Here is a 13228-nt window from a genome sequence, read left to right as displayed (position 1 = left end):
TTGAGGTGACGCACTGACGCCTGCCTTCACGTGAACGGTAGCCATGCGGATAACTTGCGGAAATGTTTGTCCTTAAGCGTATATCAGCAGTTCGGATTCTCGGGGACTCTGTTATTAGGTGTTCATGTGCTCAGTCGTAAAACTTCGTATCGGGGAAACCATTGCTTTCCGAAACTGTGTTTATAAGTGTTATTTACTTCTTTCATTGTTCTCTACTCGCCTCTTTCTTTCGTACTTATAATAGTAAACAGACCGTATACAAGAAAGCTAAAAGTTAGTAACCAAACTTATCCACAAAGTGAGGTAAGAATGGTCACTAAGTAATTATTTCGAACGTTACGTTAACAGAAATTTTTAGCTGGTAGTGGCCATGCAACCTACTTCATTTTTAGTAACAAAACAAACAACCTTCTAAGTAATGTGAGGCACACTTCGTCACGTTATGAGCAGTGTGAATATATATCGGATGCAGGGATTGGAAATGGCAGCCTCTCACGCTGACATGCTCGATATTCAGATCTCACCCGCTCTTCTCTATTTTCGGTGGAGAGACTCCACGTCAGGTTCACAAAGTCTCAGCCGAAATCGAGCATGACCTCCTTCCTAGAGTCATATCGGCCTGTTTATTTGTTTAGCGGATAGCAGAGCTATTTGAAATATGGAGGGTGTATTTGGCTCACCGTTGTAATGCTTGTATCAAAGCTGCTGGTCTCCTGTTTGTATAGCTACAATTTTACGTTATAAGTCGTTACAAACATGTACATTAAAAATTATATTACTTTCGTTCAAAAATGGTTCAAATGGCTCTGAGCACTATGGGACTCAACTGCTGTGGTCATTAGTCCCCTAGAACTTAGAACTACTTAAACCTAACTAACCTAAGGACATCACACACATCCATGCCCGAGGCAGGATTCGAACCTGCGACCGTAGCAGTCGCACGGTTCCGGACTGCGCGCCTAGAACCGCGAGACCACCGCGGCCGGCTTACTTTCGTTCATGGAGTATAACCACAGTAAATAAAGTGGGGTTTTGTCCTTACCAGTGTTAGTAACGCAAGAGAAAACACTGACTGGACTTGTTGTGGAAAATAAAGACGAGTGTATCAGAGCGATCTTAACAAACGTTATCCCACAGTGCTGGCGCGCCAGAAGCACCTCTGATGCTGATTCATCTATAATTACTCGTCACTTTGACCTGTCCAGCAACAGGTGGTAAGCGTAGAATCTGGTAGCTTATGACTACAGCTTACCTCTGTAAGCGAAGACTTCGACTTCGCAGAGAACCGTCTGTGTGTACTCGTTGCTATTGTCTTGGATGTACAGGAATTTTCCACTGAGGCCATCCTTGCCGTCACACGGGAGCACCATGCGAGATTTGTAGAACAGCCCTTTGAATTCCAAGCACTTCGAGTACAGCGCCATTAAAGCCTCTGTTACCATGGCAATATATATTGTGAGCTGCTGGAAGGGTTCTGTAAGAAAAAGGAAAGGCATACAGTTAGATAAATAGTTCACATATCTAGTGGTATCATACTGACAAAGCCTTAGGAAAGTGTTCTAGAGGACATACGTGCGTGATAGAGGGAAGCTAAAAATGATATAGGGGGCAGATAAAGCTTCCAAAAGCAACTGGACACTATAATCTTCTCCGAGACTGGTCAAACACGCCAGCAAGAAGTATACTTGACACGCCACCAACTGTGCCAACGTAAGGGCTCAACGGAATAATAGGAAACTTCCCAACGCACGAAATGTAGGAATGTAGGGTGAGATTTACATAGATAATCAACTATTAAGGCGACCACATGCCGAGAGAAGGGTCCAACGGAATTGCGACGGTAACTAACGGTTACTGTAGGGGACGTTGCTCTTCGAAACAGTACCTCATACGAGCAAAGCAGTTGCCTCTTCACCTGTGGTTACTAGTACCTTAGATACTTCGGCTATGCACGGCAGTATTTAAAAAGAGTATCTCAATGTAGTCATAGTGTCAAGCAAAGCACGTCTGCTTTTATGCCCCGTAGCTAATTCGCTGAAAATAATACTCTGTAGCTATGATCCTGCAGTTAAAAAGTCAAAGCACTGGCTAGAATTGCGAGTTAATAAAATATACAGAAATACAAAAGTAAAGTTAAATGAATGATGTAGTAAAAAGGATTGTATTCTTATGTCCGTAATTGATGTAGACGACAGAGAACTATGTTGAATAATGTTTTTTCAAGAAAGGACATCTCAAATAAATGGGATGTGGTCGTACGGTACTTAGTTAATATACAGACAGAAAATGCCCTTATCAAATCCCCTTGAGTTACGTTGAGAGAGTTACTAAAATCTTAGCAAAACCCGGAAACTTCATAGTGATATGATATGCGAAAACTAAGTCCATCTCGTAATAACAATACGCGAACTATTTCCCAGCTTAAATCAGTTAAGATTTCAACATAATAATTCACAATTTGAAACATACGGTAGAAAGAATAGTAACACGTACTGTCTATCCTCAATTCCGTAATACAATGCCCTACTCTAGGTAAAATTCATACCTCTCGTAATACAGAGTCGCTTCAGAAGTTACAGTATTGTAGCGGCCGTTCACCTCTCAGAATCAAGCACCTCTATGAGTGATTGACGCACGCTACAATAGGTAGGTCTGCCTTCTTCCTGCATTTGACATAAAGTGCTGAATCGCTCCATTGAGATTCTCACTCCAAAAGTCCCAGTCTCGAATTGACTCCCGTCGTGTTACTCCACTGTCCGCTTTCCAGTTGGTTGAAGGCCATACCCACCAAAAATACATCTTTATTAAGCTCTACAGAAATGATATGACTCAACATGTCTACTTCCCAGACTAAACTAATGTATTACGACAATGTCTTATGAAGAAATATTATAAACAGTCGGTCACACTAAGATCATTCACAATAACTGCAAATAAAAGAATATTCTTCAATTAATATGCTAGTACTCTTGTGCAAGTGAGCGCACGTTAAATGACAACATACTGTCGCTAAATTTTTTAAAACAATTATTTATGCATTCTTGACAGAAGTGTCTTTTGGTTCTCTTTTTAATTATGCTATCCGATAACACATGTGACTCACTATTTTTAATAAGCATAGTTTTTTTAATAGTACTGGCAGTCTATATTTAAGGTTGCAGACAAAATAAGAAATTGTTCATTAATTAAAAACACAAGTATGACAAAATATGAGGTGTTAACGCTGTGTTCATATGCTCTTTAAATGTGCAGAATACGACGTTCTGACAAACATCTGAGCGAGAAAAAGATATAAAAGACTTTATAAAGAAATCATTAACATAGATACAGATACGAAGCTTTCAAATCTGGTAGCTGTAGTGCAATTCCATCCTCTGAGATGCCGAATGCTGATATCGCACGAAGTCTTTAAAAGTTATTTATGCAGAGGTCCATCCTGAAATTTTTGATTTTGCTGTGAAATGTTAGCTTCTATAGTGAAATATTGTAGTGTTATTGGATGTGCCTCGTTTATCTAAAATCGGCAATGTATTCGGATTTGCATTAATATTTCCTACTAAATTACTATAGACTGTCAAAGAGCCGGCAGCGGCCACAAGGGCCGCTCGGCTGCGATGCCCTCTCGGCCTTGGGGTCGCATGGCTTTCAGCAGCACAACAATTCCACCTTACCTCGTACCGATACTGGGTGACCGATTAGCTCGCCTAAGTAGTTGTGCGCTGTGAGATACTGTGAAATGTCAAAGAGCTGTAACTTAGCCATCTTTAAGACTGTCTGACACTCCACCATTTCTTGGAGCATCTCCTGTACACAAGCTATGTAACAGAAGTCCAAATTCCCAGCCTTCGGATTATCTCCGTTTTCGGCCACGCGCTCCTTCTCTCCCCCTCGTGAACGGCCGCGGTGGTCTCGCGGTTCTAGGCGCGCAGTCCGGAACCGTGCGACTGCTACGGTCGCAAGTTCGAATCCTGCTTCGGGCATGGATGTGTGTGATGTCCTTAGGTTAGTTAGGTTTAAGTAGTTCTAAGTTCTAGGGGACTAATGACCACAGCAGTTAAGTCCCATAGTGCTCAGAGCCATTTTTCTCCCCCTCGTTCGCCTGGAGCTGTCGCGTGATTTCCTCGTCCCGCCGGTTCATACTCAGACAAACACGCAAACCCATCGCTCCTCAGTACCAGTCCTAGGTGGACGAATAACTCGCTCACATACTCGTAACGTTACACATATCCACAAAATGTGGCACATTAGTTCGCTAACTTGGCACATTCATTTGCACCAAATTTAACGTATACTACTGGCCATTAAAATTGCTATACCAAGAAGAAATGCAGACGATAAACGGGTATTCATTGGACAAATGTACTATAACTGACATGTGATTATATTTTCACGCAATTTGGGTCCATAGATCCTGAGAAATCAGTACCCAGAACAACCACCTCTGGCCTGAATAAAGGTCTTGATACGCCTGGGAATTGAGTCAAACAGAGCTTGGATGGCGTGTACAGGTACACTTGTCCACGCAACTTCAACACGATACCACAGTTCATCAAAAGTAGTGACTGGCGCATTGTGACGAGCCACCATTGACCAGACGTTTTCAATTGGTGAGAGATCTGGAGAATGCGCTGGCCAGGGCAGCAGTCGAACATTTTCTGTATCCAGAAAGGCCCGTACAGAACCTTCAACATGCGGTCGTGCATTATCCTGCTGAAATGTAGGGTTTTGCAGGGATCGAATGAAGGGTAGAGCCACGGGTCGTAACACATCTGAAACGTAACGTCCACTGTTCAAAGTGCCGTCAATGCGGACAAGAGTTGACCGAGACGTGTAACCAATGGTACCCCATACCATCACGCCGGGTGATACGCCAGTATGGCGATGACGAATACTCGCTTCCAATGTGCGTTCACAGCGATGACGCCAAACACGGATACGACCACCATGATGCTGTAAACAGAACCTGGATTCATCGGAAATGATGTTTTGCCATTCGTGCACCCAGGTCCGTCGTTGAGTACACCATCGCAGGCGCTCCTGTCTGTGATGCAGCGTCAAGGGTACCTGCAGCCATGGTCTCCGAGCTGATAGTCCATGTTTCTGCAAACGTCGTCTAACTGTTCGTGCAGATGGCTGTTGTCTTGCAAACGTCCCCATCTATTGACTCAGGGATCGAGATGTGGCTACACGATCCGTTACAGCCATGCGGATAAGATCCCTGTCATCCCGACTGCTAGTGATACGAGGCCGTTGGGATCCAGCACGGCGTTCCGTATTATCCTCCTGAACCCACCGATTCCATATTCTGCTAACAGTCATTGGATGTCGACCAATGCGATCAGCAATGTCGCGATGCTGTAAACCTCAATCGAAATAAGCTACAGTCCGACCTTTATTAAAGTTGGAAACGTCATGGTACGCATTTCTCCTCCTTAAACGAGGCATCACAACAACGTTTCAACAGGCAACGCCGGTCAACTGCTGTTTGTGTGTGAGAAATCGATTGGAAACTTTCCTCATGTCAGCACGTTGTAGATGTCTCCACCGGCGCCAACCTTGTGTGAATGCTCTGAAAAGCTAATCATTTGCATATCCCAGCATCTTCTTCCTGTCGGTTAAATTTCGCGTCTGTAGCTCGTCATCTTCGTGGTGTAGCAATTTTACATGGCTAGTAGTGTATTTACATAAAATAGTAGAGAAATACCGCAATAAATGGAACATCATACTTGCGTGTCAGAATAATAGTGTTAGTATGTTTGTGATGGTGTATGAAACAACGTGTAGCTCCGGATATGTCATATTATCACCTTAATTTTTCTGAATGAAACAAAAATTATAAAATTACGGCACGTTAATTAAAGTAAACATGTAAACTTAAATAAACTCTCGAGTCAGTTCCTTCTTTTCAAAAGATTTTTAGCGCTTTTGGCCTCATTTGATAGCACCTTTTGCTTTGACCACTACTTTACTTTAACGGACACAGGACATAATCGGTGTGATGGAATCGAAGTTCGTATTGTTCTCGGTCCAGTAGTCTGCAGAAATTCATCCTCTATTTGAACGCATACTGCACTGAAACGAGCGTCAATCCCCAGTCACCGTCGCTGCTGAAGGACGATATCTGTCGAAATACGATAGTGACACCACTGTCGTATATCGACAGCTAGCGTCCTTCAGCACCAGTTATCATACGACTTCTCGAATCCCCATACATCAGACACTGAACGTCCTCCTCTGTGGAATCGTGACAGTCACAAACAAGATAGCAAGCAAAAATTCATTTATCGCATAGGAAAAACACTTGATTCCGCTTGAAACTTCAAACTCTCTGTCAGTGTCCCCTCTACAAAACAATTCTTTTATGCTATTAAATTTGGTCGACACCAGAAACCAACTAATACTCGATCTTTGCTCTACAATTTTACAGCATCTAATAAGAAAATTTAAAACTAATACTACGCTGTGCAGAAACCGTCTTTTCAACTCTCCTTTCAGTTTAGTAGATGACTGCATCATAAAGTCAGCAAATGTTGACTCATGTTTGCACTAAAATACCAGTAGCCCCAGAATTTTAACTCTATAAATCTCTTCCAAATCGCTTCAAAATAACATATATTATAGGATTATTCAAGGAACTATATTCCCAAAACTTTGCTTATAGTTTTTACGTATCTACAGGTTCTACTCCCACAAGCAATTAAAATTTTAATGAGGTCTGCTATCCTCCACGAACCAAATTTTTTGCGAACAATAATTTAAAATAAACCAAACACATTACATGGAAATTCCATGCAAAATACTAGATACTACAAGTAACATATCTACATCTACATAGATACTCCACAAGCCACTATACGGTTTGTGGTAGGGTATACCCTGCATCACTACTTCTCATTTCCTTTCCTGTTCCACTTGCAAATAGAGCGAGGGAGCGACAATTTCCCGCGCCGTCTGAGGCGCTGCAGTCCAGGACTGTGCGGCTGCTCCCGGTGGAGGTTCGAGTCCACCCTCGGGAATGTGTGTGTGTATGTGTGTGTGTGTTTGTCCTTAGGATAATTTAGGTTAAGTAGTGTGTAAGCTTAGGGACTGGTGACCTTATCAGTTAAGTCCCATAAAATTTAACATACATCATCATCATCATTAGAAACGACTGCCTATATGCCTCCGTATCCGACGTAATCTCTCGTATATCATATTCGTGGTACTTACGCGCAATGTATGTAGCAGAAATAGAACCGTACGGCAGTCAGATTCAAATGCCGGTTCTTTAAATCTTATCAATAGTGTTTCTCGAAAAGAACGTCGAATTCCGTCCAGGAATTCACATTTGAGTTCCCTAAGTATCTCCGTAACACTTACGTGTTGTTCGAACCTAAAAGTAACAAATACAGCAGCCCGCCTCTGAATTGCTTCGATGTCTTCCTTCAACCTTAACTGGTAGGGATCCCAAACACTCGAGTAGTGCTCAAGAATAGGTCGCACCAGCGTCCTATATGAGTTCCCCCTTCACAATTTCCTAAAATTCTCCCAATAAACTAAAGTCGACCATTCATCTTCCCTACCACAGTTCCACCTCATACCGCTTTGCAATGCTACGCCCAGGTATGTAAACGATTTGACTGTGTCAAGCAGAACGCTGGTAATACTGTATACGAACATTACAGCTTTGTTATTCTTACTCATCCTCATTAACTCACATTTTTCCACATTTAGGGCTAGCTGCCCTTCATCACACCAACTGTAAATTTTGTCTAAGTCGTCTTGTATCTTCTTACAGTCACTCAACTTCGACACCTTGCCGTACACCACGGCATCATCAGCAAACAACTGCTGACTGCTACCCACCGTGTCATCAGTTACATATATAGACACCAACAGCTGTTCTACCCTCCTGGAAATTGAAATAAGAATACCGTGAATTCATTGTCCCAGGAAGGGGAAACTTTATTGACACATTCCTGGGGTCAGATACATCACATGATCACACTGACAGAACCACAGGCACATAGACACAGGCAACAGAGCATGCACAATGTCGGCACTAGTACAGTGTATATCCACCTTTCGAAGCAATACAGGCTGCTATTCTCCCATGGAGACGATCGTAGAGATGCTGGATGTAGTCCTGTGGAACGGCTTGCCATGCCATTTCCACCTGGCGCCTCAGTTGGACCAGCGTTCGTGCTGGACGTGCAGACCGCGTGAGACGACGCTTCATCCAGTCCCAAACATGCTCAATGGGGGACAGATCCGGAGATCTTGCTGGCCAGGGTAGTTGACTTACACCTTCTAGAGCACGTTGGGTGGCACGGGATACATGCGGACGTGCATTGTCCTGTTGGAACAGCAAGTTCCCTTGCCGGTCTAGCAATGGTAGAACGATGGGTTCGATGACGGTTTGGATGTACCGTGCACTATTCAGTGTCCCCTCGACGATCACCAGAAGTGTACGGCCAGTGTAGGAGATCGCTCCCCACACCATGATGCCGGGTGTTGGCCCTGTGTGCCTCGGTCGTATGCAGTCCTGATTGTGGCGTTCACCTGCACGGCGCCAAACACGCATACGACCATCATTGGCACCAAGGCAGAAGCGACTCTCATCGCTGAAGACGACACGTCTCCATTCGTCTCTCCATTCACGCGTGTCGCGACACCACTGGAGGCGGGCTGCACGATGTTGGGGCGTGAGCGGAAGAAGGCCTAACGGTGTGCGGGACCGCAGCCCAGCTTCATGGAGACGGTTGCGAATGGTCCTCGCCGATACCCCAGGACCAACAGGGTCCCTAATTTGCTGGGAAGTGGCGGTGCGGTGCCCTACGGCACTGCGTAGGATCCTACGGTCTTGGCGTGCATCCGTGCGTCGCTGCGGTCCGGTCCCAGGTCGACGGGCACGTGCACCTTCCGCCGACCACTGGCGACAACATCGATGTACTGTGGAGACCTCACGCCCCACGTGTTGAGCAATTCGGCGGTACGTCCACCCGGCCTCCCGCATGCCCACTATACGCCCTCGCTCAAAGTCCGTCAACTTCACATACGGTTCACGTCCACGCTGTCGCGGCATGCTACCAGTGTTAAAGACTGCGATGGAGCTCCGTATGCCACGGCAAACTGGCTGACACTGACGGCGGCGGTGCACAAATGCTGCGCAGCTAGCGCCATTCGACGGCCAACACCGCGGTTCCTGGTGTGTCCGCTGTGCCGTGCGTGTGATCATTGCTTGTACAGCCCTCTCGCAGTGTCCGGAGCAAGTATGGTGGGTCTGACACACCGTTGTCAATGTGTTCTTTATTCCATTTCCAGGAGTGTATCACACTTTCCTGAGGCACTGCTGACGATATCCTTGTCTTTGGAGAACACTTGCCGTCGATGGCAACATACTGGGTTCTATTATTTAAGAAGTCTTCGAGCCACTCACATGTCTACGAACGTATTTCATATGCTCGTACCTTCGGTAACAGCCTGCAATGGGGCACCGAGTCAAATGCTGTCTGGAAATCTAGATATATGGAATCTACCTGTTGCCCTTCATTCATAGTTCTCAGTATATCATGTGAGAAAAGGGCAAGCTGAGTCTCGCACGAGCGATGCTTTCTGTGACTATGCTGATTCTTGAACGTAAGCGTCTCAGTCTCAAGAAACTTTATTATATTCGAACTGAGAATATGTTCAAGTATTCTGCAACAAACAGAATTTCTCTAATTTCTGTTGCTAACTTGTTCTGCAATATTGCAATTCCGTTCTTTTATCCATCTTATATATTGGAGCCATCTGTGCTTTTTTCCAGTGACTTGGGACTTTGTCTGGGCTAGAGATTCACGATAAATGCAATCTAGGTTAGGGGCCAATGCCGTAGAGTATTTTTTGTAAAATCGAACCTGGATTCCATTCTGACCTGGTGATTTATTTGCTTTCAAATCTTTCATCTGTTTCTCTACACCAGATATGTTTATTACTACGTCGTTTATACGGGAGTCTGTCGGATGGTCAAATTACCCCTTGAAACTTCCTCCCAAATATAATGTACAATATGTACAGGACAATTCATATTTTTCTCCTTCATAAATAATGAAACTTATTTAACTTTTGTCGACCTCCTCGCACCAAGATTTGTGCGGCCAATATTTACTCAATCCTTGCACTAGATTCTGCATCCATACTTTTATCACTTACACCTTAAATTTATGAATTACTCCTGACACAAAACAGAAATATTACACCAAAATTCTTAAAACCTAAAATGAAAATACACATATCTACACACTTATATTAATACACATGCCCTTCTTCTTTTACAAGGTACAACTCTGTCACTGTTGCTTCTTATAACATTTACAGGGTGTTTCAAAAATGACCGGTATATTTGAAACGGCAATACAAACTAAACGAGCAGCGATAGAAATACACCGTTTGTTGCAATATGCTTGGGACAACAGTACATTTTCAGGCAGACAAACTTTCGAAATTACAGTAGTTACAATTGTCACCAACAGATGGCGCTGCGGTCTGGGAAACTCTATAGTAAGATATTTTCCACATATCCACCATGCGTAGCAATAATATGGCGTAGTCTCTGAATGAAATTACCCGAAACCTTTGACAACGTGTCTGGCGGAATGGCTTCACATGCAGATGAGATGTACTGCTTCAGCTGTTCAATTGTTTCTGGATTCTGGCGGTACACCTGGTCTTTCAAGTGTCCCCACAGAAAGAAGTCACAGGGGTTCATGTCGGCGAATAGGGAGGCCAATCCACGCCGCCTCCTGTATGTTTCGGATAGCCCAAAGAAATCGCACGATCATCGAAATATTCATTCAGGAAGTTAAAGATGTCGGCCGTGCGATGTGGCCGGGCACCGTCTTGCATAAACCACGAGGTGTTCGCAGTGTCGTCTAAGGCAGTTTGTACCGCCACAAATTCACGAAGAATTTCCAGATAGCGTGATGCAGTAATCGTTTCGGATCTGAAAAATGAGCCAATGATTCCTTTGGAAGAAATGGCGGCCCAGACCAGTACTTTTGAGGATGCAGGGACGATGGAACTGCAACATGGGGCTTTTCGGTTCCCCATATGCGCCAGTTCTGTTTATTGACGAAGCAGTCCAGGTAAAAATAAGCTTCGTCAGTAAACCAAATGCTGCCCACATGCATATCGCCGTCATCAATCCTGTGCACTATATCGTTAGCGAATGTCTGTCGTGCAGCAATGGTAGCGGCGCTGAGGGGTTGCCGCGTTTGAATTTTGTATGGATAGTGGTGTAAACTCTGGCGCATGAGACGATACGTGGACGTTGGCGTCATTTGGACCGCAGCTGCAACACGGCGAACGGAAACCCGAGGCCGCAGTTGGATCACCTGCTGCACTAGCTGCGCGTTGCCCTCTGTGGTTGCCGTACACGGTCGCCCTACCTTTCCAGCACGTTCATCCGTCACGTTCCCAGTCCGTTGAAATTTTTCAAACAGATCCTTTATTGTATCGCTTTTCGGTCCTTTGGTTACATTAAACCTCCGTTGAAAACTTCGTCTTGTTGCAACAACACTGTGTTCTAGGTGGTGGAATTCCAACACCAGAAAAATCCTATGTTCTAAGGAATAAACCATGTTGTCCACAACACACTTGCACGTTGTGAACAGCACACGCTTACAGCAGAAAGGCGACGTACAGAATGGCGCACCCACAGACTGCGTTGTCTTCTATATCTTTCACATCACTTGCAGCGCCATCTGTTGTTGAAAATTGTAACTACTGTAATTTCGAAAGTTTGTCCGCCTGAAAATGTATTGTTGTCCCAAGCATATTGCAACAAACGGTGTATTTCTATCGCTGGTCGTTTAGTTTGTATTGCCGTTTCAAATATACCGGTCATTTTTGAAACACCCTGTATATCGCCAGTGTGAGTATGTTCTGAATTTCACTTTTTTCGCTTCTTCACCCGCTCAAATTCGAGCCCCCTTACCTCGTTCATCAACGGACTCTTACGTTCACATACAAAATTTGTGACTACCACTGGGACGCCGCTTTTAGATTCGGGAAACGCCTACCATCTTTCTTCATCAACATCCGTCATTTCACGTTGAGGCTGCTCATCTTTCATTTCATCCAGTGTTTAACACTGCTCCCTCAAAAGGTTATTTTTGACGACCCCTCCCTCTCATCCATGTTTATGGTATACAATATAATTCCAGAACAATCCTCAATCTCATTATGCACTCCTGGAGTCTCCCGATCTATCTCCAACTCGTTCGTAGTATTTAAATCACTTTTAAAACCTGTCGTTTCATCATCCTCGTGAGCATCAAATGTACCGATCGGTTCCTCTGAAGTAAACTATATCAGGAGGTGTAATATTTCAGTAACAGCAAAAATCCATACTTAGTCTATCTTACACAAAAGTCATCTATTTCTGCCGAATCATTACAAACTTTATTACAATTAACTCTATTAACATTCTCCGATATCTCATAACATTCATTATTTAAAACATCCATTACATCTGTCAATACATTATAGAAACCACCACCAATAACTTTACCAACCCCCTCCGATGCACCATTCACTTTGCCGTTACTGCACTGCACCACAACAGAAATCACAGCATACTCAAATTCCGCAAAATTCGGAGCTACCTCTGTCTCCGTAACATTTTCTCCCCTCTCAGATTCTTCCGACACTTTTCGTGCTGCCGGCCGCGGTGGTCTCGCGATTCTAGGCGCGCAGTCCGGAACCGTGCGACTGCTACGGTCGCAGGTTCGAATCCTGTCTCGGGTATGGATGTGTGTGATGTCCTTAGGTTAGTTAGGTTTAAGTAGTTCTAAGTTCTAGGGGACTAATGACCACAGCAGTTGAGTCCCATAGTGCTCAGGGCCATTTGAACCATTTTAACGTTTCGTGCCGATCACATTTCTGACACTAATTTCACATTCTTCGTGCCATATCCACTCACAATACGTGCTTTCATCACGAGCCATTGCTTCATTTCTATCAACAGAAATGAATGCACAAACTCATAATAAAATTCATCGCCCGCTGACGAGACTATTGCTACGCCGCCTTCACAAATTCCTTCACATACTTCCGTCGATACAGCCCAAGATTCGTCTCCAGATAACTAGACTGCTGCAGCGCCACCTTTACAAATAGCTTCACCTAATATCTCTGATACAATATAATCTTTGACTTTTATCTACAACTGTTGCTACTGGCTAGCGCCTCATTGGAATCTGTCATA

At 44.2% G+C, this 13228-nt stretch overlaps 1 protein-coding gene across 1 annotated transcript in view; it reads right to left on the bottom strand.

Moving 5' to 3' along the window:
- Positions 1-13228, bottom strand: part of LOC126299396 (uncharacterized) — a 1761671-nt gene that overhangs the window by 195174 nt on the left and 1553269 nt on the right. The window contains exon 7 of the mRNA XM_049991269.1: positions 1253-1474. Coding sequence (XP_049847226.1) covers positions 1253-1474 — 222 coding nt within the window. The remainder of the gene's footprint in view (positions 1-1252; positions 1475-13228) is intronic.

The sequence above is a fragment of the Schistocerca gregaria genome, chromosome X, assembly GCF_023897955.1.
Source record: "Schistocerca gregaria isolate iqSchGreg1 chromosome X, iqSchGreg1.2, whole genome shotgun sequence".
NCBI lineage: Eukaryota > Metazoa > Arthropoda > Insecta > Orthoptera > Acrididae > Schistocerca > Schistocerca gregaria.
This window is presented reverse-complemented; position numbering and strand designations above follow the sequence as displayed.